At 41.7% G+C, this 24462-nt stretch overlaps 1 protein-coding gene across 1 annotated transcript in view; it reads left to right on the forward strand.

Moving 5' to 3' along the window:
* Positions 1-1302: 1302 nt before the first annotated feature.
* Positions 1303-24462, forward strand: part of DNAAF3 (dynein axonemal assembly factor 3) — a 31478-nt gene continuing 8318 nt past the window's right edge. The window contains exons 1-7 of the mRNA XM_072156783.1: positions 1303-1555; positions 6627-6713; positions 8096-8235; positions 8344-8437; positions 8641-8798; positions 22947-23123; positions 23209-23331. Of these exons, the coding sequence (XP_072012884.1) occupies positions 6638-6713; positions 8096-8235; positions 8344-8437; positions 8641-8798; positions 22947-23123; positions 23209-23331 (768 nt within the window). The 5' untranslated portion in view covers positions 1303-1555; positions 6627-6637. The remainder of the gene's footprint in view (positions 1556-6626; positions 6714-8095; positions 8236-8343; positions 8438-8640; positions 8799-22946; positions 23124-23208; positions 23332-24462) is intronic.

The raw sequence follows: 24462 nt of genomic DNA on the forward strand, positions 1-24462 counted from the left end.
TGAGATGCCTTGTACTACGCACTATGTAATATGTGTGTGCAGGAGGGCTCCCCAAGGGTTATTCCTTTTTTTATGAGGAAGTAACATGACTCAGGACATGGGAGAGCATTCAGCGGCCTCCACACTCAACAACACATGCAAAACAATCTGCAGCCTCCCATCTCCATGGCAATCGCAGGCTTCAATGTCAGCACTTACCTAGCTTGATAGGTAAAGTAGTCCCCATGACAATGCTATTTGCAAATTTTAGCATTGGTCATGTAGTATCAGCCTGCTATTGGACAGCTGCTTCATTGACATGGAGGTTTGCCAGGGTTAATGTGGCTATGAAGTTCCAATAGTTTGTCCTCCTTCAGTTTATGCTGCTTCCCATCAGCGCAGGTGTAAGTATATTCCTACTCAGATGTGGAAAAATCCTCCCAAGATGTCCGTAGGGGTCTCTATAAATCCCACTTTAACTTAGCCAAAGTAGAAACACTCTCATTGAGGTCTCTAGGGGACAATAGGGATATTGTAATTCAGCCTGCTGACTAAGATGGTGCCCTGGTTGTAATGGACAAAACAGAATACACTTATGAAATATTACAACACACTAGGGTGCACGGTGTAATATGGGTAAATGGGGTGGCATGGTGGCTGAGTAGCACTTCTGCCTTACAGCACTGGGGTCCTGGGTTCGAATCCCACCCAGGTCAACATCTGCAAAGAGTTTATATGTTCTCTCCGTGTTTGCGTGGGTTTTCTCCAGGTACTCCAGTTTCCTCCCACACTCCAATAACATACTGGTAGGTTGATTGTGAGCCCTATGGGGACAGGGACCAATTTGACATGCTTTGTTCAGCGCTGTGTAATCTGTGTGCTATATAAAGAATTATTATTAACTTCCCTGTAATACGGCGCCGTGCGCCATAGATCACTATGCAGAGGTGAGCAGCGATCATCCCCCTCCTCCTCTCCCGCCCGCTGAAGTGTGCCCACCGTGCTATGGTATGGCGGGCACATCGTCTTGTGTACATAGCATCTTTCATACTACCTACACTATATATATACTATATACACACACATTTACATGCCTGGGTCCTTTCAAGCTAACTTTAACATTAACCCCAGAGTTATATATATCATAAATGTACATTCCTCTGCTCTCCATACATCTCCTACACACGTTCACCTCACCATACACAATACACCGTTACGCTATACAAGGCCAATTGTGCGCATGCGCGGATACATCTCCCGCCCAGCAGAAGAGCTGCTATCACAACCAAACACTCCCCGGCCTCGGACTCTCACTGTGGTTGTCACAGCAGCATAGAAGTGTGCTGCTGGTCAGCAGATCGGAAGTTACGTCACCCGCCAAAGCCTCTCCTCCAATAAGGATGAGGCATGAATGTTAGACTCGGTTACTAGGGTAACCTTCCTCAGCTTCGGCTTCTTCACAGCTGCACCTGTTCAGTACAAGGCGCCTATAGGGAATTTAAATGCCGGCAGCCAATTAACCATTTTAGTGCCAGCCCACCGCAGTACAGACGCACTACACCAACGTGCCCACTGGGTAAGCGACTTCAGATGTGTAAATCACCTGCATTTCCTATAGTGTTCCTCCTAAAAGTCAGCTGGAACTATAACTACCTGGCATCACAGGATATACTATTCCCATTAACTGGAACTTTCTTATGTCTTACATAGAAACCTGCGGATATTTCTAGCTATCATCTGTTTTAATACAATTTAAAAAAAAATAATTCTTCATTTTTTCCATCTCTTGCCGTTTGTCCTACTCTAGTGTACGGAGCTGTGTGAGGGTGCGGTCTTGGACTGTTCTTGGTAAGTTTATAAATGTATATGTTTTTGTGTTTTTACCATGCGTTTGGCTGGTTTGAACCTGTTTGTCTGGAAGTGTAAGCATTTTCACAGCTGCTTATACTTCCACAAATGAAGAATAACTGATTTAAAACCAGCTAAATGCACGATAAACTATGCCAAAAACGTGTGCGTTTATAAATACACCAAGAGCAGTCCAAGGACACACCGTGTGAGCCTCGGGTGTTTTTTTTTTTTTTTTTGCAAGATGAGCTAAAGTTTTCATTGCTACCATTTCGGATACTGGGCGTAATTTTCTTTTATGGGACTCAACGCTGGGAATAACCATTTTTTTTTTTATATGTGTTATTAGAGCGGATAGTAGGAATACAATTAACGAATGGATACGTAATTAAAAAAAAGACTACACGTTGCTTTTTGACCTGCGTTTTCATTGCGTTTGAAACGCATATACAACAGCTGAGGAGAGGTGATTTGCCTAATTACTTCACTCTTAACTTTCCGTTTACAAAACGCATCGTAAACGCGATGTTAATGTATGCATTAACGCATGCGTTTTGTTAACGCATGCGTTAACATTGCGTTTACAAACGTAAACGGTAATGTAATTAGGCAAATTACCTCACATCAGCTGTTGTATATGCGTTTCAGACGCAATGAAAACGCAACCAAAACACAACGTGTGAACGCGCCCTGAGGGTGAAGACACACGTGGCGTTTTTGGGCCGTTTTTAGTTCAAAACGCATGCATTTCTGACCAGTTTGAATTAAGATAATTGGTCAAACCTGTCCAAAACGCATGCGTTTTTAACAATTTGAAAACGCACTAACTAAAAACGGCCTAAAAACCCCACGTGTGTCTTCACCCTAAGGCCGGCGCCACACGTGGCGCTTTGTCTGCGCTTGCAAATGCAGACAAAGTTGCGCCCACCGGGGCGGGCCTCGGCCCGATCGCATCGGCGTTTCTATGGAAACGCCTGCGATCGGGAACGAGCCGCCGGTGTTTTACGTCAATTTAACGCGAAACATCGGCGGCTCGTTCCCGATCGCAGGCGTTTCCATGGAAACGCCGATGCGATCGGGCCGAGGCCCGCCCCGGTGGGTGCGACTTTGTTTGCAAGCGCAGACAAAGCGCTACGTGTGGCGCCGGCCTAATACTTTTAATGAATCCGTCCAGAAATCTGTTTTAGGCCCCTTCTCCACTGGCGTTTTTCACGCGCGAGTTCTGCGCGTGCATTTGACGCTCAGAACTCGCATTGCACTCTGTCCCATTGTATTCAATGGGTCTTTCTCCATTTGCGTGGTTTTCAACGCGCGTGCTTGCGTTCGTTTGCACGCGCGTCAAAATCGCAGCATGCTCTATTTTTGCGAGTCACGCGCAATTTTCACGCACCATTCAAGTCTATGGAGATGCATCAAGAACGCATTGCACTCGCAATCATTGCAAGTGCAATGCGAGTGCAATGCGTTTTTAACGTAAGGGTTGCTAGGTGACCAGAATAACATTATTTCCCCTGCTCGCGAACGATCATTTAATTAATAAAACACAGTGAAGAACAGTGAAGAATAGAATAAAATCATTGTACACAGTGTACACAGTGACCACAGGATCATTTAAGATAAAAACACAGTGCAGAATAGATTACAGATGTTCGGCACATCTGCTTACTTGTCGGGAGATACGCGCGGAACTGCGCGAACAAAATAGCATGTGAAGAACAATATATATGTGTGTGAAGAACACATTGCAGATGTATTTAAACATCTGCAATGTGTTCTTCACACACATATATATTGTTCTTCACATGCTATTTTGTTCGCGCCGTTCCGCGCGTATCTCCCGACAAGTAAGCAGATGTGCCGAACATCTGTAATCTATTCTGCACTGTGTTCTGCACTGTGTTTTTATCTTAAATGATCCTGTGGTCACTGTGTTCACTGTGTACAATGATTTTATTCTATTCTTCACTGTTCTTCACATCTGCTAAATTGTCGGGAGATAATATACGCGCGGAACATTGAAGAATAGATCGCAGATGTTTGCAAATTATAAGAAGACATTATTTTTCAATTAAATAACACATTTTAATCCCAAACCATGGTCCCTTTGAAATATGCTCGAGTCTCCCATTGAATCGTGCGTCAAAAATGCGCCGAAAACGCAACAAAAACGCAAATTACTCTTTAGGAAAAATGGAACAAAAACGCAGCAAAAACGTCAGTTTTTCACGCATTGCACCCGCACGTGAAACGCAACGCTAGTGTGCAAGAGGCCTTAGGGTGAAGACACACTTGGCGTTTTTAGGCCGTTTTTGGGCCACGTACCGCTAGGCATCCGTTCATAACGCGACGCTAGCGCACAGGGGGAGGTCCTCGGCCCGAACGCACATGCATTTCCAGGGAAACGCATGCGATTGTTAAGCCGAAGCTGAGGACCTCCCCCTGTGCGCTAGCGTTGCGTTATGAACGGACACCTCGCGGTGACCGCGGCCTTAAATTACAATCCGAATTAAAAAAATAAATGGAAGCCAAAACGCAGATGGGCCTTAGGGTGAAGACACACATGGCGTTTTTAGGCCGTTTTTGGGCCGTTTTTACGAAGTGCGTTTTCAGATCGTTAAAAACGAATGCGTTAAACGCATGCGGTTTTTGAAAACGCATGCGTTTTTGTCCGTTTTTCCGAAATTGCGCAATGAAAAACGCATGCGTTTTCAAAAAACGCACGCGTTTTTAACGCATGCGTTTTTTACGATCTGAAAACGCACTTAGTAAAAACGGCCCAAAAACGCCATGTGTGTCTTCACCCTTAGGGCGGTGGCACACGTGGCGTTTTGAACCTGCTTTTGAGCCATTTTTAAGCAGTCCGTTAAAAAAATGCATGCTTTTTTTTGAAAAGGCATCCGTTTTTCCCTAATTATGATAATTAGAAAAAAAGCATGCATTTTTTTAACGGACTGCTTAAAAACGGGTTCAAAACGCCACATGTGCCACAAGCCTCAGGCCGTTTTCACATTTCCGTACACAATGCATTGACTCCTACTGCAATCCCCTGAGAGCGCTGTACCACGTTGCGTTTTGGCTGCGCTTGCAAACGCAGACCAAACCGCACCCACGGTTTCTATGTCAACGTCTGCAATCGGCGGCCCGTTCCTGACTGCAGACGTTAACATAGAAACGCTGATGCGATCGGGCCGCGGCCCACCCCGGTGGGTGCGGCTTGGTGTGCGTTTGCATCACCCTGAGGGTGATGCCACACATGGCGTTTTTGGTCCGTTTTTAGTCCGTTTTTCCCAATTATCTTAATAGATAAACAGGTTGTAAGCAGCCAAACGCATGGTAAATGGCTGAAAACGGATGTTTAAAAACGGACCAAAAACGCCATGTGTGGCATCACCCTGAGGTTTGCCTGACTAACTGGTTGATATGAGGTCTGTTGTTTATTTTGAGGATGAGGTCGCACATGCCGTTAGCACTACGTTTACAAATTCAACGGTATTGCACAGAGGTGGGTCGCGACTGTGTCTCGGGGGCATGCGTTTTTTTTTACGGGCTGATGAAAAAACGGCCCAAAAAACGGGTTCAAAATGCCACTTGTGCCACCAGCCTTATTTGTCATGTTTCCAGATGTGGACGTCTGAAAAAGTCACTATTTTTGCATAATCGTGGTGGAAAGCCGCAGTTATTATGCAAGAGGTTGTTTAAACATTTGAGACAAAAATCTTTTTAAAAAAACCAAAAAAAAAAACACAGATTTGCCTGCCTCAACCATGAAGATAAATTGGGCAATCCCAAACTAAACCCATGTTTCCAGACTGAGGGTGAAGCCACACATGGCATTTTGAACCTGTTTTTGGTCCATTTTTAAGCAGTCCGGACCTTTTAAAAACGGACCAAAAACTGGTTCAAAACGCTATGTGTGGCATCACCCTTTGGGCACGTTCCACTTGGGAATTCACCCTGAGGGCACATTTCCCGGGAAAGGCATGCGATCGATAATCCGATCGCATGCATTTCTATGGAAACGCATATGCGATTGCCCAAGCCCCGCCCCCTGTGCGCTAGCGTCGCATTATGAACGTGACAATAGCGGAACGTGTGAACGCGCCCTCAGGGTGAATTCCCACGTGGCATTTTTTTTATGGAAATGCATATGCGATCAGCCGTGGCACTCCCCCATGCGCTTTGATTCCGTTTCAAAACGGAATCAAAACGCTATACTTTGACTGCACCCTTAATTTTTTCATCAAAGACCAAACTTTTAATGCTTTTTTTTTTAGTTTCTGTGCATTGACACATTAGTTTTTAAATGCATCACAATAGCTGAGAAGAGATGACTTGTCTAATTACATTGCTGTCAACATAGCAATGTTGTAAATGCAATGTAATTGGTCGACTCTCCTTTTCTCAGCTGTTGAGATGCGCTTGACAATGCATGCCTTTATACCACATGTGCACGCACCCTCAGGGTGGTGGCACACGTTAGGCCGGCGGCACACGTGGCGTTTTGGCCCGTTTTTAAGCAGATCGTTAAAAGACTTCATGCGTTGTTTTGAAAACACATCCGTTTTTGACCCGTATTAAGATAATTGGCAAAACCGGTCATAGTTTTTTTTTTTTTTTTTTTCGGAATGCGTTTTTCTTTTAACGGGAAAAACAGCCTGAAAACTGGTTCAAAAAGACTTAAGATTATAAAAAGCCTTGAAAATGGGTCTTCAGCAGCATTTAAAATGCAAACATCTGATGCATTGACAGCGGCCTCTGGGACCAGGTACAAAGTCTTCACACCATGTGTTTGTGTTCAGTTTCAGTGTCCATGGCGGCTGCAGGAAGTGGAGAGGTGTACCCAACCCTGTGGGGCTTCAGTCCTGCATTAGATCTTCAGATGCAGTGTAAGTGCGACTCTTCAAGCCATGTGTATTCTGCTTGATTATCCTGTGCACATACAGACTGTGGGAATGGATCATGCTGCCCTTGTACTACAGTAGCCATGTTACTTATTATCTGCTATATGTACCACTATTTATGTGTGCCTTTTTTCTTCTTCCGATTCTTTAGCTTCTAAAAGTTAGTACCTAAAGGTAACGTAACTTTGCAAGATCCCTGTAGTGTTTGAATTGTTTTAAAGTGTGTGTGAATACAGCCTTGTACCCCTTTCACACAGGCATTGTGGGGACATATGTCAGAGATACGGCCCCATAGACTCTTATGGCGGTGGTACGGAGTGAGGCGGTGTTCACACACTGTTGCAAATTTACTTACACGGTTCTGTCGCGATCTCCTCGATCCAGACAGTCCGACGAAGATGAATTCCGGCGCGATTCACGTAGCTTGTACGCCCGATTTTCCTGCATCCGTACCTCCCTCTCAGAGGTCCGCCGGTATTCACCTTCTTCCTCCCGGTGCGTGTCTTGTGACACAATTACTGATGTTAAATCCTGCGCAGTGTCCGAATCCATCAGACAGCTTGATAAGTCTGGCCCATAATGTTTTGTGAGTTTACAAAATGCAATATTGATGCATATTAACATTTCTTTTGTTAATTCAATGTTTATGTTGTTTATTTGCTGGAGCGGCTTACTACCTACTTCTTCTACATAAAAGTCCTGGATGTATATTTACACATGAAAGACTTTCTATGTTCCATTGGTTCTTTTAGAGAACAATGTGATGTGTTCCTTCTAAAGTGGTTGGAGAGCACTGCTGGGCCCTGCTGCAAAGCCCAGCTTAGTATTGACATTGTGTGAACCCCCAATGTGTTCATTGTGGTTACAAGTTATGTTAAGTGCTCTTCTACATTTGGGCACAGGACTAAGGCTGGCAGCGCATAATCATGCTCTGTCTGTGATGAATGCCCTGTGCCCTGGCTAGACTTCATAGAACAACAGTACTAAACTGTAATTATGACTACAGTTTGGCACTTTTCTTCTGCTGGGAAGGAGGGGCTCACTATCACTATGAAGCAAGGAGTTATGTCCTCTGCACTGTGGTCGGTCAGTGAATCCTGTCCAACATGTGTTCCGTTTTTTTAAGCACCTACCACAGTCCTGTTGGTGGTGAGCCCTCCTCACCTCAAAAATTGCATCCGCCCGACACCAGGTGTTATAGAACCTCTGTGGGGGTTGTGATCTGGCTGTAAATTGTGATGCTAGCATATTGCCTTCAATGGGGTCGTGTGCAAGGATGCTTTTTTAAGTCTGTGATTAATATGCAGATGTGAACACCACCTAAATGCGCTGTGTGTCTTTTATATAATGCTGTTTCTATCATTTAGGTCTTCAGACAACCATCCAACATTTAACAACTTGTGATGATGTACCAGAGCTGAATATCCTTTTGGTGGGATGTGGTGATGGGAGGCATCTCCTCAAAACCATCTGTCAGGCCCGTCGCTGGCCACAGAGAAGGCTTAATGTAGGTACCATTTAGGTACAGTCTATAAAATCTAATCTAGTTTGTGTGTTTTTTAACCTCTAGTTTTGGCACATTATAACCATTTTATTATGTTCTTGCGTTTTCTAGTTCTTCATCATTGAGAGTGACCTGGAGCTTCTCGCTCGACAAATGCTGTTTTTGACGTTGGCCTTGGAAAATCCAGAACAAATGGGTTTACAAGGTAAAATTACTGTTGTTGTTTTGTCTCTGCCAACATAAAAGTTGTGGTCGTTTGTACACGTATTATGTGTATATCTAGGATAATGCAAATCTTTTTATCCAAATATAAGCTGGTAATCCTTTGCTTACCGTATTTATGTAAAAAAAAATTTAAGCAGTCTTGTAAGAGATGTTTTATTCCTGTTCATGTGCTTTTCTTTTTAGAGAAGTGTGACATCTTTCTTGAGATTTTTGGCAACAGCTTGATCCGCAGTAAGACTACTGCCTACGTACAAGACAAATGTGAACAGTTCATTAAATGTGTCACAGATCCCGAGTACCAACAGAGTGTCCTTCCTTTGCTGAATCTGTCATGTATTAAGGTCAGTCTATGTAAAGCTGAAGCCTATAGATAATTCTTTTTGCATGGGAGCCTGAGTGGATAAATGGCTCTCTGCCTCCAGTCCACAAACCATGCATCACTTTCCATCATGGATGATGGTTGGCAACCTGCCCAATTGATCTGTGACTTTCGAAAAGTTGTTAGAGGCGTGACTAGTAAGAAACTCAAATATAGGAGGGGGGGGATACACTTTGTTACTCCAACATTGAAAAGGAAGTTGTTTTAGATGACTTCTAGTTACATTTATCACAGGTAAGGTGTTGCTATTAGCTCATTTGGGAATTTCCATAGCGTCCCCCATGACGCCCCACCTGGAGGATGACCCCTTGACCTCTGTAGGGACAGGGAAGCAGAGGTGTTAAATACCCCACACTGTGCATCCACACTCCAATGTCTTCCTGTCCCTACACAGGGCAGGGAGTAGAGAGATCTCTCTAAGGGGGACAGTCAGGAGAGTCTAGGTGCAGGACGCAATCCTTCAACCTACCAGTCCCAGGCCGCAAACAATGCCTTGGGCATCCTTCCCTTGCCTTCATGGGGATCCTCAACCGGCTCTGTTAGCGGCTCCGTGAAGCCAACAACACCCGGACGTTTGTGTGAACGGCGGAACACTTCTGGGTGTTCCAAGATGGCGACTTCAGGCCAAGATGCGTTGCACAGGAAATGCCGTATCGCTACACAAGGAAGCTGGCATTAGTATGTTTGAAATACAAGCGGGCCCTCGCATTGATCTGGGGTCTCCGTTTTGATCGCTATCAGTCGTGCACGCTTCTCCGATCAGGTTTATCAGCATTAGCAAGGTAATTATGCCATCAGAAGAGTTCTAACATCAATTGTTATTCTTTAGATTCCTAAATCTGCTATCTTTGGGGCTCACTCGCCTCTTATCCTTTGTTCATATACACCTGTATAATGTGAGTGTTTTATAAAATAGACAACAATTGGCCTCCAGCATGGAAATCATTATTACAGATCCCCTGCGGATAACTCCTGTGAGAGGTTTCGGGGGTTCTGGGGTTACAATTCCTCATGCTATATAATTAACCAGAGCCTTGGCAGCTTCATGGGCAGAGAAAAGGGGAGCTTCCATCGAAGAAATATGCAGGGGAACCATGTGGTCTAGTCAATTCACTTTCGCAAAACATTATAGGCTAAATATTCAAAATGCCAAAGAACTAGCCTTTGGTAGAAAGGTTCTTTGCGTCGTTTTGATCAAAGGGATACCTCATTTATATAGGTTTTAGTGGATTTAAAAATGATTCAAATCTTTTATACAGAAATCTTTTTTTTTTTGTTGCCAAATTCTGATGCCAATAATAATGACTTTATTTTTTTTTCTATTCAAATGTCCATTGATCTAACATGTTGTTTATGATTTTTACAGTTTGTTTTATGTTAGGTTTTTTTTTCTAGGGAAAAGGTGATAAACTTTTTTTACTATATATATATATATATATATATATATATATTTCAGACACTCTAGGGTACTTTAACCCTCCATGGTCTGATTGCTCATACTATATACTGCAATACTACTGTATTGCAGTATATAGTATTTTTTTTCTCCTGATCTCGAATACATTACTGGAAGTAGCAATCGACCATCCAAGATGACGGGGCTCTGATGGGTGCCTCAATGGCACTTAACAGGTTAACTATTGTGATCATTGCCAGCACTGACAGTGGCAGTTACAGCTGTGATATACAGCCTACAACCGCTGTGTATGGAGCCCCTGCCTGCAAAACCGGGACGTAATAGTACATCCCGGTGTGCAAAAGGGGTATTCCATTTACATGAAGTGAAAGATATGTTGTACAAGTTTGTCCGTACCCCATAATGGCGAGGTGTGAAAGTCTTATCATAATTTCATAGTTTATACCGTTGGAAAAAAAAAACAAAAACATGTCCATCAAGTTCAAAGAACGCAAGGGATTTGATGAGGAAAGGGAAACCAAAGGATTTGGGGGGGGGGGGGGGGGGGACAGTTCTATATAACATAACCATCAGTGTTATCTAGGTGAAGACCCTTCTTGAAGCTCTCTGCTGTGACCAGCGCCTGAGGCAGGCTATTCCACAGATTGGCAATTCTCATAGTAAAAAAGCCCTGTCGCCTCTGGTGATTAAACCTTGATTTCTCCAGATGGAGACATTGCCCCCTCGTCTTTTGATTTAATCTTAAACAACTTGGCACCATATTTATTTATTTATTTATTTTTGTATGGACCATTCATATATTTGAATCATGTCCCCTCATAGTCGTTTCTTTTCCAGACTAAATAAATCTTGTTGTTTTGTTTTAATCTTTCCTCCATACCCCTTATAATTTTTGTGTCTCTACGTTGAACCCTCTCCAGCTCCAGGGAATCCTTTTTATGGACCAGTGCCCACAACTGGACAGCATATTCCAGGTGAGGCAAAACCAATACCTTGTCAGAGGTAATATAACATCCCTATCCCGAGAGTCCATACCACCTTTGATACATGAAAAGATCTTGCTGGCTTTAGAGGCAGCTGATTGACATTGCATGCTGTTATTAAAATTATGATCTACTAGTACCCCCAGGTCCTTCTCGACAAGGGACTCTCCCAAATTTACTCCCCCAAGGACATATTTTTCCTTTGGATTATTAGTCCCCAGGTGCATAACCTTAATCCAATTGCAAATGATTCCTGCCAAACCTATAGACCTTATTTTACCCATCAGGCGTCTATAAGGGACAGTGTGAAATACCACAGCAGCTCCTCCATCCAGTCATCTGCTCATCTCTTTATAGAAGTAGATCAGGTTAGTCTGACAACTTCTTCTATTCTTAGTAAACCCCTTGCTGGCTGTCACTTATTATGCTAGTTAATGTCACATACTCCAGTATATAGTCTTTTACTAACCCGTCCAATATTTTCCCCACAATGGAAGTTAAGCTTGCAGGTCTGTAATTGCCTGGCAAAATTCTAGAGCCCTTTTTATATATATTGGCACCACATTTGCCTTGCGCCAGTCACTTGGCACCACGCCAGACATTGCGGAATCCCTTAAAAGACATTTTTTTATTGAATTCAAACTTGCATTGTCTTAATAATTGATTAGCCTTTTTGCTGTTTAGTGAAGAATCGCAGGGAATCCTGTTCCCAGCAGTTTGGTTAACCGGTCACCCAGGACTAAGCATAGTCCATCATGAGACTATCCCACCACTTCCAGGTTTGGAAATAGATTATGAGAAGGAAGTGGGTCCTCAACACCATTGTAGAGGGCAGAACTCTGGCCATTGTCTCCTCCTGCCTTGATTTAAAATGACAAGAATTCCATGCACAGAAAAAACCAGAGGGCCATGGTCTCGGAATTATCACCCCTCCACTGCAAAAGAAGTATTGTTGGGTCCTGTTGAGCAAAGCAGGTCAGGGCTTTTATTCCATACTGCTTTAGGTAAAGCCAAATGGGTCCCTAAAATTATCATGAATCAGAAACCCTTAAACAAGTATCTCTATATCCCAATCATCGAGATGGACCTTAAAGAAGCATTAGCTTAATTGTATAAGGAAGGAGGACATGGATAACAAATATAAGAAGATTACCACAGTGATAGGGTCTGGATCTATAAATAAGTGTCAATGTTTTTTTTTCCTAATGATTTATGGCCTCCACTGGCCTTGTTAGCATCTGGCCATTCATTCTAGGTTTCGAAGATCTCTAAGGTTGCAGTTCAAGACCAGAGCCCTCAAGATCAGGTCCCCTTTGGAATCTCCATCAATCTAAGGGTATTCGCAAAGATAAAATGTGTCCAAAAAAGAAACACTGAGGGGTATACAGCGCTCACCTGATAGATTTCTTTTTAAAACATTCTTGTATGACAGCTTGGACCTTCAGGTGACCACCATGCTAGCATATCATGAAAAATAGTCAAATCCTTTATTGACTCCAAATACAAAACCAATTGCATAACTGGCTGCTCTATGCACATGCAGCAGACAACAGATTCTTGTATATGTTTCGAGTATATTCAAATGCTCTTGGTCAAGGTATCAGATAGCAGCTAGGTTGGCTGATTAAATCAAGAAAAATCTTCACTGGTCCCTGTAAGGGGGCAAAAGTTTTTAGGGACTTTGTTATATTCTCAGTTATGAAATCCTTCCTAGCCCTAGGGAAAACTGACAAAAAGAACCAGAATACTAAGTATCGAGGAAACCATATAGGTCTGCCTCAGGACAGCTATGTCTGTATTAGTACTTTTTTAACCTCTTTCATCCCAGTGGTTCCCTGGGCAAAGTTTCACTAAAGTGCTCTGCAGAATTTCCTTCTTCAATCGTGAGATGTGTCCTCAGTCTCTGTAGATGGAATTCTACAACTTATTTGGGGTATCTCTAAATACACTACATTGCTCTCTCTCCAAAAAACATGTGGGACATCCTTGTGTTCGCTACACAAGCAGGGTCAATACTACAGGCACCATACCCAGGCATGGTGTTATAGCCCTAGGTGTTTTGGGGTCTTTTGGAATAGCCAGGAGAATTTGCTCCTGCTCTTGTTCCAAAGGGGCTCATGCAGCTCTTTCACAAGGTTTCGGTTATGACAGACAATAGTACAGCAGTTGCTTAAATCAACAAGCAATGCAGCACAAGAAAGGATTCAGAGATTCTTACAGTAGCAACGACTCCAGTGAAGCAATAAGTGGTAGACCGTGTAGAGGCAGGTTACTGTCTCCAGAAAGAATGGTCCAGCAATCAGATGGGGGTTTCAAAAAATTAACTGGATTGTGTAGACCTCCAGCTGTAGATCACTTGCCACCAGAGCAAATTGCAAATCTTTTGGATCCTAAGAAAGATAAACCACAGGGCAAGAGTAATTCTAGTATGTCCCTTTTTTTGCCATCCCAAGCATGGTGTTCCAGCCTAAGGGGGCTGCTCATTGCAGATCCTTAGGACAGCAAGTCTCTTGAGTCGAAGAACCAAAGGTCCTATTTTTACACCCAGAGGTGAAGGGTCTGCACTTGACATTGAAGGGTTGATTTTTCAGTTTGACTAATGGTAGATGTCCAATGGTTTTTGCCATATCCAAAATCATCGCTTTTTTGAAATGTTTGGATAATTTATTTTGATGTCACGCGGCTTACAATTCGAATATAGACTTAACATATTTTCAGAATTGACTATTTTGGGGATAAATACAGTTTTTAATGAAATTTTAAATAATTAGCAGTAAAACCACCCTACATAATCAACCCACTTTCAAATATGCAACCCTCAAACATCAGAAACAGTTTTTAGGAAGATTGTTAATGTTATATGTTCACTTAGCCCTTAAATTTACACATTTCCAAAGGAGAACCCATCTTAAAATTTGTTATACAATTTCTCCTGAGTACAGAACCCCCCCATCCCCCCCCCCTCCCCACACCAGTGGCCATTACTTGTTTTATGGGGCACAGCGAGGCACAGAATAGGAGGGACCTGCAGCTGCTACGATTTTAGTGTTGTGTTTTTTACAATTTTATTAGTAAGTACACAACTGGTAAGAAGACAATTTAAAACTTGGCTTTTAATATAGTACAAAATATATAAAAATAATATTATGAAGAGTGAGATGGCAGTCGTCACGTGATTGTGCCGGTCAACAGGGCATCCAAATTAGTGTATAGAACACCTTTGAAAAACTTCCAATGCTTAGGTACTTTATCAATGTCCAGGTGGATCTCAAACCTGAGTAGTCTGCTGCACGCATGTTCATTTTCTGCAAGCAGCTGTTGGGCAGGTAATGCGTGCTCTGATTCTCCTGAATGGATATTGATCAATAGGAAGGACCAAGGGACCAACACAGAGGTGGAGAGGAAGACGCCAATGGACAGTAAGAGGTAAGTATAGTAGAAAGTTATTGAAACGCGTAGGGGCAGGGGAGGGAAATGAACCTTAAAGGTTCATTTAAAATAATCAACCTTAAAGAATCATAATTATCCCTAATGGAGAGAAGGGAAAAGGATCTAACTGCACCCTACGGCCTCAGCACGGGATTGCAGCCCTATGAAGCTGCAACTCCGTCTGGAACCTCGCCCTGTGCTCGGTCATCAAGCCCTGCACTAAAAGGGGAGGATCGATTAGATAAATTGCGACTGTATAGTTAACTCAAGTGTAAATTTACACAAGAGAGGTACCAACACCGTGGTTGAAAAGATAGGTTTAACTCTTATGTGGTCAAGACCCTACATGACCGCATAAGAGTTAAACCTATCTTTTCAGCCATGGTGTTGGTACCTCTCTTGTTGACCGGCACAACCACGTGACGACTGCCATCTCAATTTTTCATAATTTTAGTATTTTAATTTATTTTGTACTTTATTAAAAGCTAAGTTTTAAATTGTCTTCTCGCCTGTTGTGTACTTACTAGTTTGACTAAGATTGGTGAAGTGGGTAGGAGGTTTATACTATCCTCCCCAGTATACTACGTTTACAATTTTATTAGTTCCACCATGGGACATGAACAAGCAATCTGGCTGACAATTATCATAGGCTGACACTGTGCCTTTAAGATGCAAAGGTCGCGGTCAGTGGCATTTAACTTTGAACACCCTTGATCGGAGCCAACTGCGGGTGTTCAGGGATTACTGCTGACACCCCGCGACTCCTGATGCCGGTTCTTTTTTTTTTTGACCAGCTGCTGGTAAATTGGTTTGCCAACTACTTCAAGATCTGACCTGCCTGGTGGCAACCGGATTTCAATCTTGCAGGCCTTTGCAATGTCCAGGATTTTCTCTTCTCTGGTTGCAGTTGGTATATGCTGGTAGAAGTCTGGCAGGGTTTTGGGATAAAGCCTGATTGGCGTCCCCCATGAAGAGGATAAGGGAAATGGGATGTTTGTTCTGCTGCTCACTGATAGTCTCCCAGGATTTCACACACCTCGTTTGTGCCTGTGAATGGTGGTTGGAATACTATACCTACATGGACTATGATGAATTCCCTGGCCAATATTGGGGCGTATTGCTGCAACTTGAGATTTGCACAACAGTGTTTCTTTTAAACTGATGCAGGAGGAGTTGCACAACTTGTCATATAGAGATGTATATGTCCCAGCCACCCTCCCTCCCCCCCCCCCCCTTTTTTTTTTTTTTTTTTTTTCTCCCTACCCTGGGTACCAGATAATCTGGGATGTTTACTCCAGAGTCATGTAGGCATGTCTCTGTGAAAGCCATCAAGCTATACTTGTAATACTTAACAGAAATGAGTCAGCGCAAACACTGGACAATAGGCTGAAGTCGCTGGTAACAAAGGTGGTGACCTGCACCCCAACTTGAGTATAGATCCAACTAGTGGAGCTACTAAAAACAAGATAAAACAAAATGTACCTGCGCCAAACACTCTAACAAGTGATAAAAAATGTGGTATTTTGGGGTCTAGATGGTAATTTGCTATTAAATATAAGTGGATACCTGGTGATGGTGGAAACCGAACCTCCTGGTCTGAAGTGGATACAGTCCCTTTTGGTGCTGGAATCCGGAAATATGGTAAAGTCCACGATTATGGTTGTCCAGAGGGGTTTCTTTCCACAGGTAATCCAAACTGGATGTTCATAGACTTGAGGATCGCTAGTGTTTGCACGTGGAGTAGAGCCCCGGCCGGTAGCTACTGCTCCATACACAGTTCTGATTGCAATCCGTGTGGTGACGTCACCCGGTACGGTAAGTCCAGAAAGACAAAACTTCTTCCTACGCGTTTCGAAGGCTGCTGCCTTCTTCCTCAGGGAATTTGTGTCACTGTGCATATAGTGTGTTTATATAGCGATCGCCTGTCTATGTAAGTATCCCAAAAAAAAAAAAAAAAAAAAAAAACTTTATCTAAAACTTTAAAGTCAAAATAGTGACAAAAAAAAAAAACTTTATTCAAAACTTTAAAGTTAAAATAGTAACTAACTTATGCATTAAAAATAACAGTGTCGCTACAACGACATATATACGCTGGTACCGTGTATGTTGTGTTCAAAGGGCATCATGTATCATGTAAAAGGATTTTAAAGGTTTTTAAAATATGTATCAAAGCATTCATTATAGAAAAGCAAACAGTTCTATTTCTTGGTTTAGCCCTTCGGGTGCTAATGAATCCAATGAGAAGATCCATTTGGTTTCTGTCCGTGACATCTGGGCGATGTAATTTCCTCCCCTCCAACTTTGGTCCACTTTTTCTATAGCGAAAAATTTGGAGCCCACAAATTGCTTCTGGTGGAACAATTTGTAGTGTTTCGATAGAGGGTGTTCTTCTGACCCTTTTATAATATTTCGTCTGTGTTCATTGATGCGGTTTTTTAATTTCCTCTTGGTTCGACCCACATATAGTTTGTTACAGGGACATTTAATGCAATATATGACCCCTTTGGTAGAGCAATTCATGTGGTTTTTTATCTTATATTGTTCTGGACATGTACTCGGGCCAAAGGATTTAATTATCTCTCTGCTTTTTGAGATTTTGCATGCATTGCAGCGGGTACAGGGAAAAAAACCTTGTGCATGTAAGAAATTCTTCTGTATTCCATTTTTTTCCGATACTTTGTTTTTTACAGTTGGGGCTATTAGAGTCCCTATGTTTCTGGATTTTTTAAAAATGAATGTGGGTTTTTTTGGTAGTTGTTGTCCAATGATTTTATCCTGGAACAAAATGTTCCAGTGGCGCTGGACAATACGCTTTAAGATTTCCTGATCTTGCGTATATTGAGTTATGATAGGGATTTTTATCAGAGACATGGTTTGGTCCTTCATATCTGGACCTGTCAGTATTTCTCCATCTGCTTCTTCAAGTAGACTTGATCGATGAATCTTTGCTATCATTTGTTCAGTGGTTTTTAATTGGGCCTTCTCATAGCCTTTTTCCTCGAATTTTTTCTGAAGTGTTTGAGCTTCCTCCTCAAATTTTGTTATGTCCGTGCAATTCCTACGGTGACGGAGGTATTGGCTTTTGGGGATTGCATCTAACCATATCGGGAGGTGACAGCTTGTTTTCAATATGAAGCTGTTGCTATCGGTTGGCTTGTTGTACGTCTTAGTTTTGATGTTTCCCTCATCTATATAAATGGTTAGATCCAGGAAGTTTACACTTGTCTGGCTGTATATTGGTGTGAATTCTAAGAAATAATTTTATTTATTTCTTTCAGAAATTGTTGAAGCGAATTCTCTCCTCCGGACCAGATAAACAGCACATCGTCTATAAATCTGTGCCAGAGGACCAGGTTCGCAGCAAGCCCGCCTGTGGGGAAGATGTGGTGGTCTTCCCAGCTCCCCACATATAAATTGGCGTAGCTTGGTGCGAACCTGGTCCCCATGGCAGTGCCCCATGTTTGAAGATAAAAGGAGTCATCATATTTAAAATAATTATGGGTCAGGATAAATGAAATACATTCCCCTATGTATTTGATTTGATTGTCTAAGAAAGATCCTGATTTCCTCAAAAAATGTTCCGCAGCACTGCGTCCTTTATTATGTTCAATGATGGTATACAATGATGTGACGTCCAGTGTGCCAATGAGAAAATGTTCTTCCCATTTAATTGTCTCTAAAATTTGCAGAACGTGTTTGGTGTCTTTCAGGTAGGCAGGTAGTTTCTGTACCTGTGGTTGCAGCAAATTATCTATATATTCGGATAAATTGGATGTTAGACATCCAATACCCGATATAATGGGTCTTCCAGGGGGATTGGTTTCTGATTTGTGGATCTTGGGAATATGGTACATAACCGGTATTCTTGGGGTCAAATTATTAATGTATTTCGCCTCTTTTTTTATTCAGGACATTTAGTGTCAAGCCATTTTTTACCAAGTCCCCTAACTCCCTTTTAAAATTCTCAGTGGGGTCCGATTTTAATTTCAAATAGGTACGTTCATCTCCCAATAGACGCTTTGCTTCCTTGTGGTAGTCGGAGGTAACAAACTATATGTGGGTCGAACCAAGAGGAAATTAAAAAACTGCATCAATGAACACAGACGAAATATTATAAAAGGGTCAGAAGAACACCCTCTATCGAAACACTACAAATTGTTCCACCAGAAGCAATTTGTGGGCTCCAAATTTTTCGCTATAGAAAAGGTGAACCAAAGTTGGAGGGGAGGAAATTACATCGCCCAGATGTCACGGACAGAAACCAAATGGATCTTCTCATTGGATTCATTAGCACCCGAAGGGCTAAACCAAGAAATAGAACTGTTTGCTTTTCTATAATGAATGCTTTGATACATATTTTAAAAACCTTTAAAATCCTTTTACATGATACATGATGCCCTTTGAACACAACATACACGGTACCAGCGTATATATGTCGTTGTAGCGACACTGTTATTTTTAATGCATAAGTTAGTTACTATTTTAACTTTAAAGTTTTGAATAAAGTTTTTTTTTTTTTTTTTTGTCACTATTTTGACTTTAAAGTTTTAGATAAAGTTTTTTTTTTTTTTTTTTTTTTTTTTTTGGGATACTTACATAGACAGGCGATCGCTATATAAACACACTATATGCACAGTGACACAAATTCCCTGAGGAAGAAGGCAGCAGCCTTCGAAACGCGTAGGAAGAAGTTTTGTCTTTCTGGACTTACCGTACCGGGTGACGTCACCACACGGATTGCAATCAGAACTGTGTATGGAGCAGTAGCTACCGGCTGGGGCTCTACTCCACGTGCAAACACTAGCGATCCTCAAGTCTATGAACATCCAGTTTGGATTACCTGTGGAAAGAAACCCCTCTGGACAACCATAATCGTGGACTTTACCATATTTCCGGATTCCAGCACCAAAAGGGACTGTATCCACTTCAGACCAGGAGGTTCGGTTTCCACCATCACCAGGTATCCACTTATATTTAATAGCAAATTACCATCTAGACCCCAAAATACCACATTTTTTATCACTTGTTAGAGTGTTTGGCGCAGGTACATTTTGTTTTATCTTATACTTGTAATACTTGCCTGGATTGTACAACGTTAGCAATTTGTCCTTCTTATTTATTGCTTTTGTCCAGAGCTCCATGGAAAGTGACTTACAATTGGAGTTCCTGACCTGCGTTTCTTGAAGAGGGACCTTGGAGGGAAGCTACAGTGATCTGAATTTCCCCTTCTTTCAACTGTATTGGTGTTTTCAAGACACCAATACGATTAAAAGCATTGGCAGAGCAGTTGGCAATAAATTGCAGTGTCTGCACTTTGATAGATAAGTTTTTTTTTTTTTTTTTTTTGTAGTTTATGCACTCGGTCTCTAAAAGGTTCTCCATCACTGACATAGAGGATAGAATGTAGCTGGTTGGATACATAGAAGATGCCTGCCCTTTAGAAACCAGGAATGACTGGGACAAGCAAAGCTCCTTAGTGGCCTGAAGTCTAGCAAGATTTGAAACTAGAAAGCGTTTAGTTTGGTGCCGTGTAACATTGAATTTTGGGCTGCTAGTGTGACCAGATACTTGAATCTTGCAGATTCTTTATAGCAATCCCTCCAGTGCTATTTGTTCTTTGCTGTAAGTGATATCTAAAGGTAAACTGTTCCTTGTGGGTGAGGTTAAAAGCCGCAAGGAAAGCAACACGTCAACTCTGCATCAGAGAGCTGCAAGGGAATGGTTCTGGCCGACCCCTCTTGGCATTGCCTGGGGAGCAATATCATAGCCTACTGTGTGTATCCGTATCATAGCAAAGTGCAGAAAACATAATGCGCCTCCTCCATCAGGACACATTAATAAGGCTTGACCTGTTGATGACGCCCTTTTAATTATGGATTACAATTATGTACCTTATGGCTTAATGACTGCTGCTATAAAAGAATATTGGAAATCAAAAACAGGCCAATATGTATTGTGATTTATGGTCCTAGGATACCCATTATCCTGACCCTCAATGAAAATGGGTCTTGATTTTAGCAGGAATTGTAGAAAGAAGAATATGTTAAATCTAATTTCTTGGCTTGCATGAATTTGCATATATTGATTGCCTTCAGTGTTCCAAAAACATGAGCTTGACTCATTTCTTCCTATTGTGATGGCTCCACATGTGCAGATTAACTAATTTTTGCCTCTTCAGTTTGGTTTTATTATTGAAGACTGCGCTTTCATCTACTCCTAAGAATGAACGAAAGAGGCTTTCATCAATGCCAAATGGGACATTATTTGTTTCCTTGCATGTCTCGCATATCAAAATGGCTCAGCGGCTCTCTCCTAAAAAGCCTTTTTCATGGAAATTGGAGGCAAAATTGTTAGACTGGTACTCGTACACCTTATGGGTATCATTACAGTAAGCACTGAATAGCCACGTAATGATAAAGTGTAATCTATTTTTTCCTGTGTAATGCTCTTTAGTCAGTCTTGGGATGTTCTCTGTATATACAGTGTAGTGGTACCCTAAAGGAGAGGCGCTCTGCTCATTGCTGCTAATGAACTACTAGCCGGGTAAGTAAATGAGGCCTTCACGTGTATGGAGTATAATAAATATATAATACTCAGAAGCTATATTATTACTCTTTTTTTTTTTTTTTTTTTTCTCTTGCGAAATTTACAGATGGCTAATCTGTGTGACAAATGTGTTCTTGCTAGTGGCAGCGTGTATTATCAGGACTTCCATTTTTTTCAAGGCTTTCAATTTGTAGAACACATGATACTTCCTAAGGACCAGCTGAACTGTCAGTACTCTGACCTTTTGGGCTGCACAGCTATTACGGCCTATTAAAATGGGTATAAACTGGAACTGTAAATCTGTGGGAAATGGGCCAAAGCAACAGGCTGTAACTACCAGTAGGTGTCACTATTGCAATTACTCCTCTGTTAGAAGGTCCTGCTCCAGCCATTTCGCTTTCTAACTATCTTGAACTGCTGCTTGTAGCCTAAAAGTACAAAAAAATTGTATCGCATGAGTGCTCCCACTGCTCATTATTTGCGATCTTTCAGCAAAAATCTGCAGTGTTTTACAGGAGCATTAAAATTGATGTGATATTGAAAAAGTAATGTAGACAATGGGCAAGATTTATCAAGTGCTGGCCCATTGTGTGCCAGCACCAGAAGCCCTACTACTTTGGTGACACCTGGCAAAGCATTGTGCTCTGACCTGCATGTGGAATATTTAGCCAAGTTGGCAGAAGTTGGCTCCTTGTACAGTAGAAGCCTTCAATAAATCCAACCCAATGTTTGTGGATTTTTATTTAAAAAAAAAAACAAGCCCTCATACAATTTTTTTTTTTTTTTTTTGTACGTATAGGCAAGTGAAAATCTGCATGCTACTCGGCATCCAAACTGCAATACAAATGCCAAAAACATCCACTTGTAATATGCATGTGTTTGTTTTTGCAGATTACATGCACCTCACATTAATTTCATTCACCTTTTTAAAGGCTTGTTATGAGACCGATATTTTCCACTCAAATAACGGAATCCTATCTAGAAGTGGTGCAAGTACATATTCTGTTATTGTTTTGGTGGTGGAAGATCTTGACCTTTAGTATATTCTTTGTGCTAAAAAGTTGACGTGGCCTAAGATGCCTCAAAGACCGCAATGTGGTGCATTTCTTTTATACACAAATATATTCCACTGTGTATTTTCTCTTGCAACAAAATTTTAAACTTTTTTAGTGATTGTGCACAAAGACTCATTTTTGGAACATCTCGCCTAAAAAAAAATGTAAGGATTTTGAAGGTAGATACTCATTTCCAGGCACTGTGGCTGTGGTAATCTTATATTTGCTATCTGTGGCCTCCATCATTCTAAAATCTGCTTTAAAAATACTACTCAGTCCTATGGGGGTGTAACCAGAGCCACTCTGTGTTCTGTAGCTCAACGAACTGTTACCCAACTGTATGGTGCAGTGATATTACATCAGACAGAGGAAGGGGGGAAAGTGCAGCGAGAACAAGGGGGAAGAGGAGACAGTGTAACAGCCTCTGAAGCTACAGTAGGGGCTTTGCTAACATCCCCAGAGCCCTTGTGGATCATTGGCATAATCTTAAAAGTAGATTTTTTTTTTTTTTTTTCAATATTGATTTTTAATTTACAAATCTGGGATTGCCACAGTCACTGTGCCTGGGTCTATGAGTAATTGCAGCTGGTTTATCATGCTTGATTTGGTTGATTCCCGTTTAATATCCTTTCTGGTTTTATTTATATTAATCACCTCTTTTGGTTACTTTTTCCTTACAGTTCAAAGAAAGGGATGAGTTGGAATACATCTTTAAGTTTTGGCGAACACCGGAACCTAAGCTCTTCCCTATTGAGAGATACTGGGAGGTAAAGAACCGTCAGTTTTTGGGCAAACGCTACGACTCCAGGAGAGGAGCTTATGACTGGGATTTAAACATGAAGCTGCATGACCGAGGGGTGAGTGTCCTGTTGAGGTGATTTCTTTTTCTTGCATGTCTTCCACAATGCATTTATATGGAAGTTACAAAGGCATGTCTTGCAGGCCGCCATGATCAGTGCCATGGAGTACAATCGTTGGAGAGAGACGGGCGTTGCCTTTATGATACGTGAAGGAATCTATGATGTCCCAAATAAAACTCTGGCTTCTCATATGACTGTGACACATGTGAGTATACAGTAATTACCTGCATTTCTGAGGTCATGTAGTGCCCTACCCCAGTTTTCTGTACACTGAACTCCTTATGCGCCTGAATCCTGACAAGACTGAGACCTAAAATATTTTAATGATGCCCAATGCTCTTCTGTTAACGAATTAAATATGTTATCTTTTTTACTGTACCTAAAGTAAAATGCGGGGGTGGGTGGGGTTAACACCACAACCAATTCCTTTGAGAGAAGGTTTCCTTGACTTTCCTGTGTCATTGCTCCATTTACTTTTTTTTTGGATAAGGCCCCTTTCACATTTGGTGTTTATGTACAGAACTTGCATTGCACTCTGCCTCGTTGTGTTATAGGTTTTGTCTTGCATTATTTCATTTATTTGTTTCTAACTGTGGGTCAAATTCTCAGCTTGCTATAATTTTTGCAAGTCAAGTGCCCCATTCGAGTCTATTGAGACGCATAAGAAACGCAAGTGCAATGCATTTTTCCCATAGAAAAGATGGATCACAGTCATGAGTCTTTTTCACATTGAGAAGTAACAAAAAAACTGCTAATGTCTCCACTCCAAAAGTCAGTTGTGTTTTTTTTTTTTTTGTTTTTTTTTTTTTGTGTTGCACTCTGATGTGGTTTGCAACCAAGTGTGACATATAATTTAATACCGGCACTAGGAAGTACATTTTCTTGCTGATAACAAGCCCTGTAATAAATTGTAACTCCTCCCCTCCATATTGTGTACTGGGGAGCTGGGAAGAAAACTCCAAATGTGGTAAAATTGGCAAAAAACACCTTTTTCTTTTGGGCCCCTATATTTACAGCTTTCAATGTGTGCTCCAAATTACACTGATCTAATATATCTTATTATTATTTATTTATTTTTTCCTTGCTACCATTTTGGACAACGGGGGCAATTTCTAACTTTTATGATTTATCATTTATATAATTTTTTTTTTTCTTTGTTTATATGGATCCTGCCATATAAAGCAATTATACTGTATGCAGGATATTGCATAATACACTAGGTTTGTGGTAGGTGACATGCCTGGGAGTCTCGCATGGACTCCTGCTTGTCATGGCAACAGATCGCCGACTCCTGATGATTTCCCGGGGAGAAAGGGTGGGTGTTGGCTGCAATCCG

Source organism: Engystomops pustulosus, chromosome 6, assembly GCF_040894005.1.
Source record: "Engystomops pustulosus chromosome 6, aEngPut4.maternal, whole genome shotgun sequence".
In the NCBI taxonomy this organism is placed as follows: domain Eukaryota; kingdom Metazoa; phylum Chordata; class Amphibia; order Anura; family Leptodactylidae; genus Engystomops; species Engystomops pustulosus.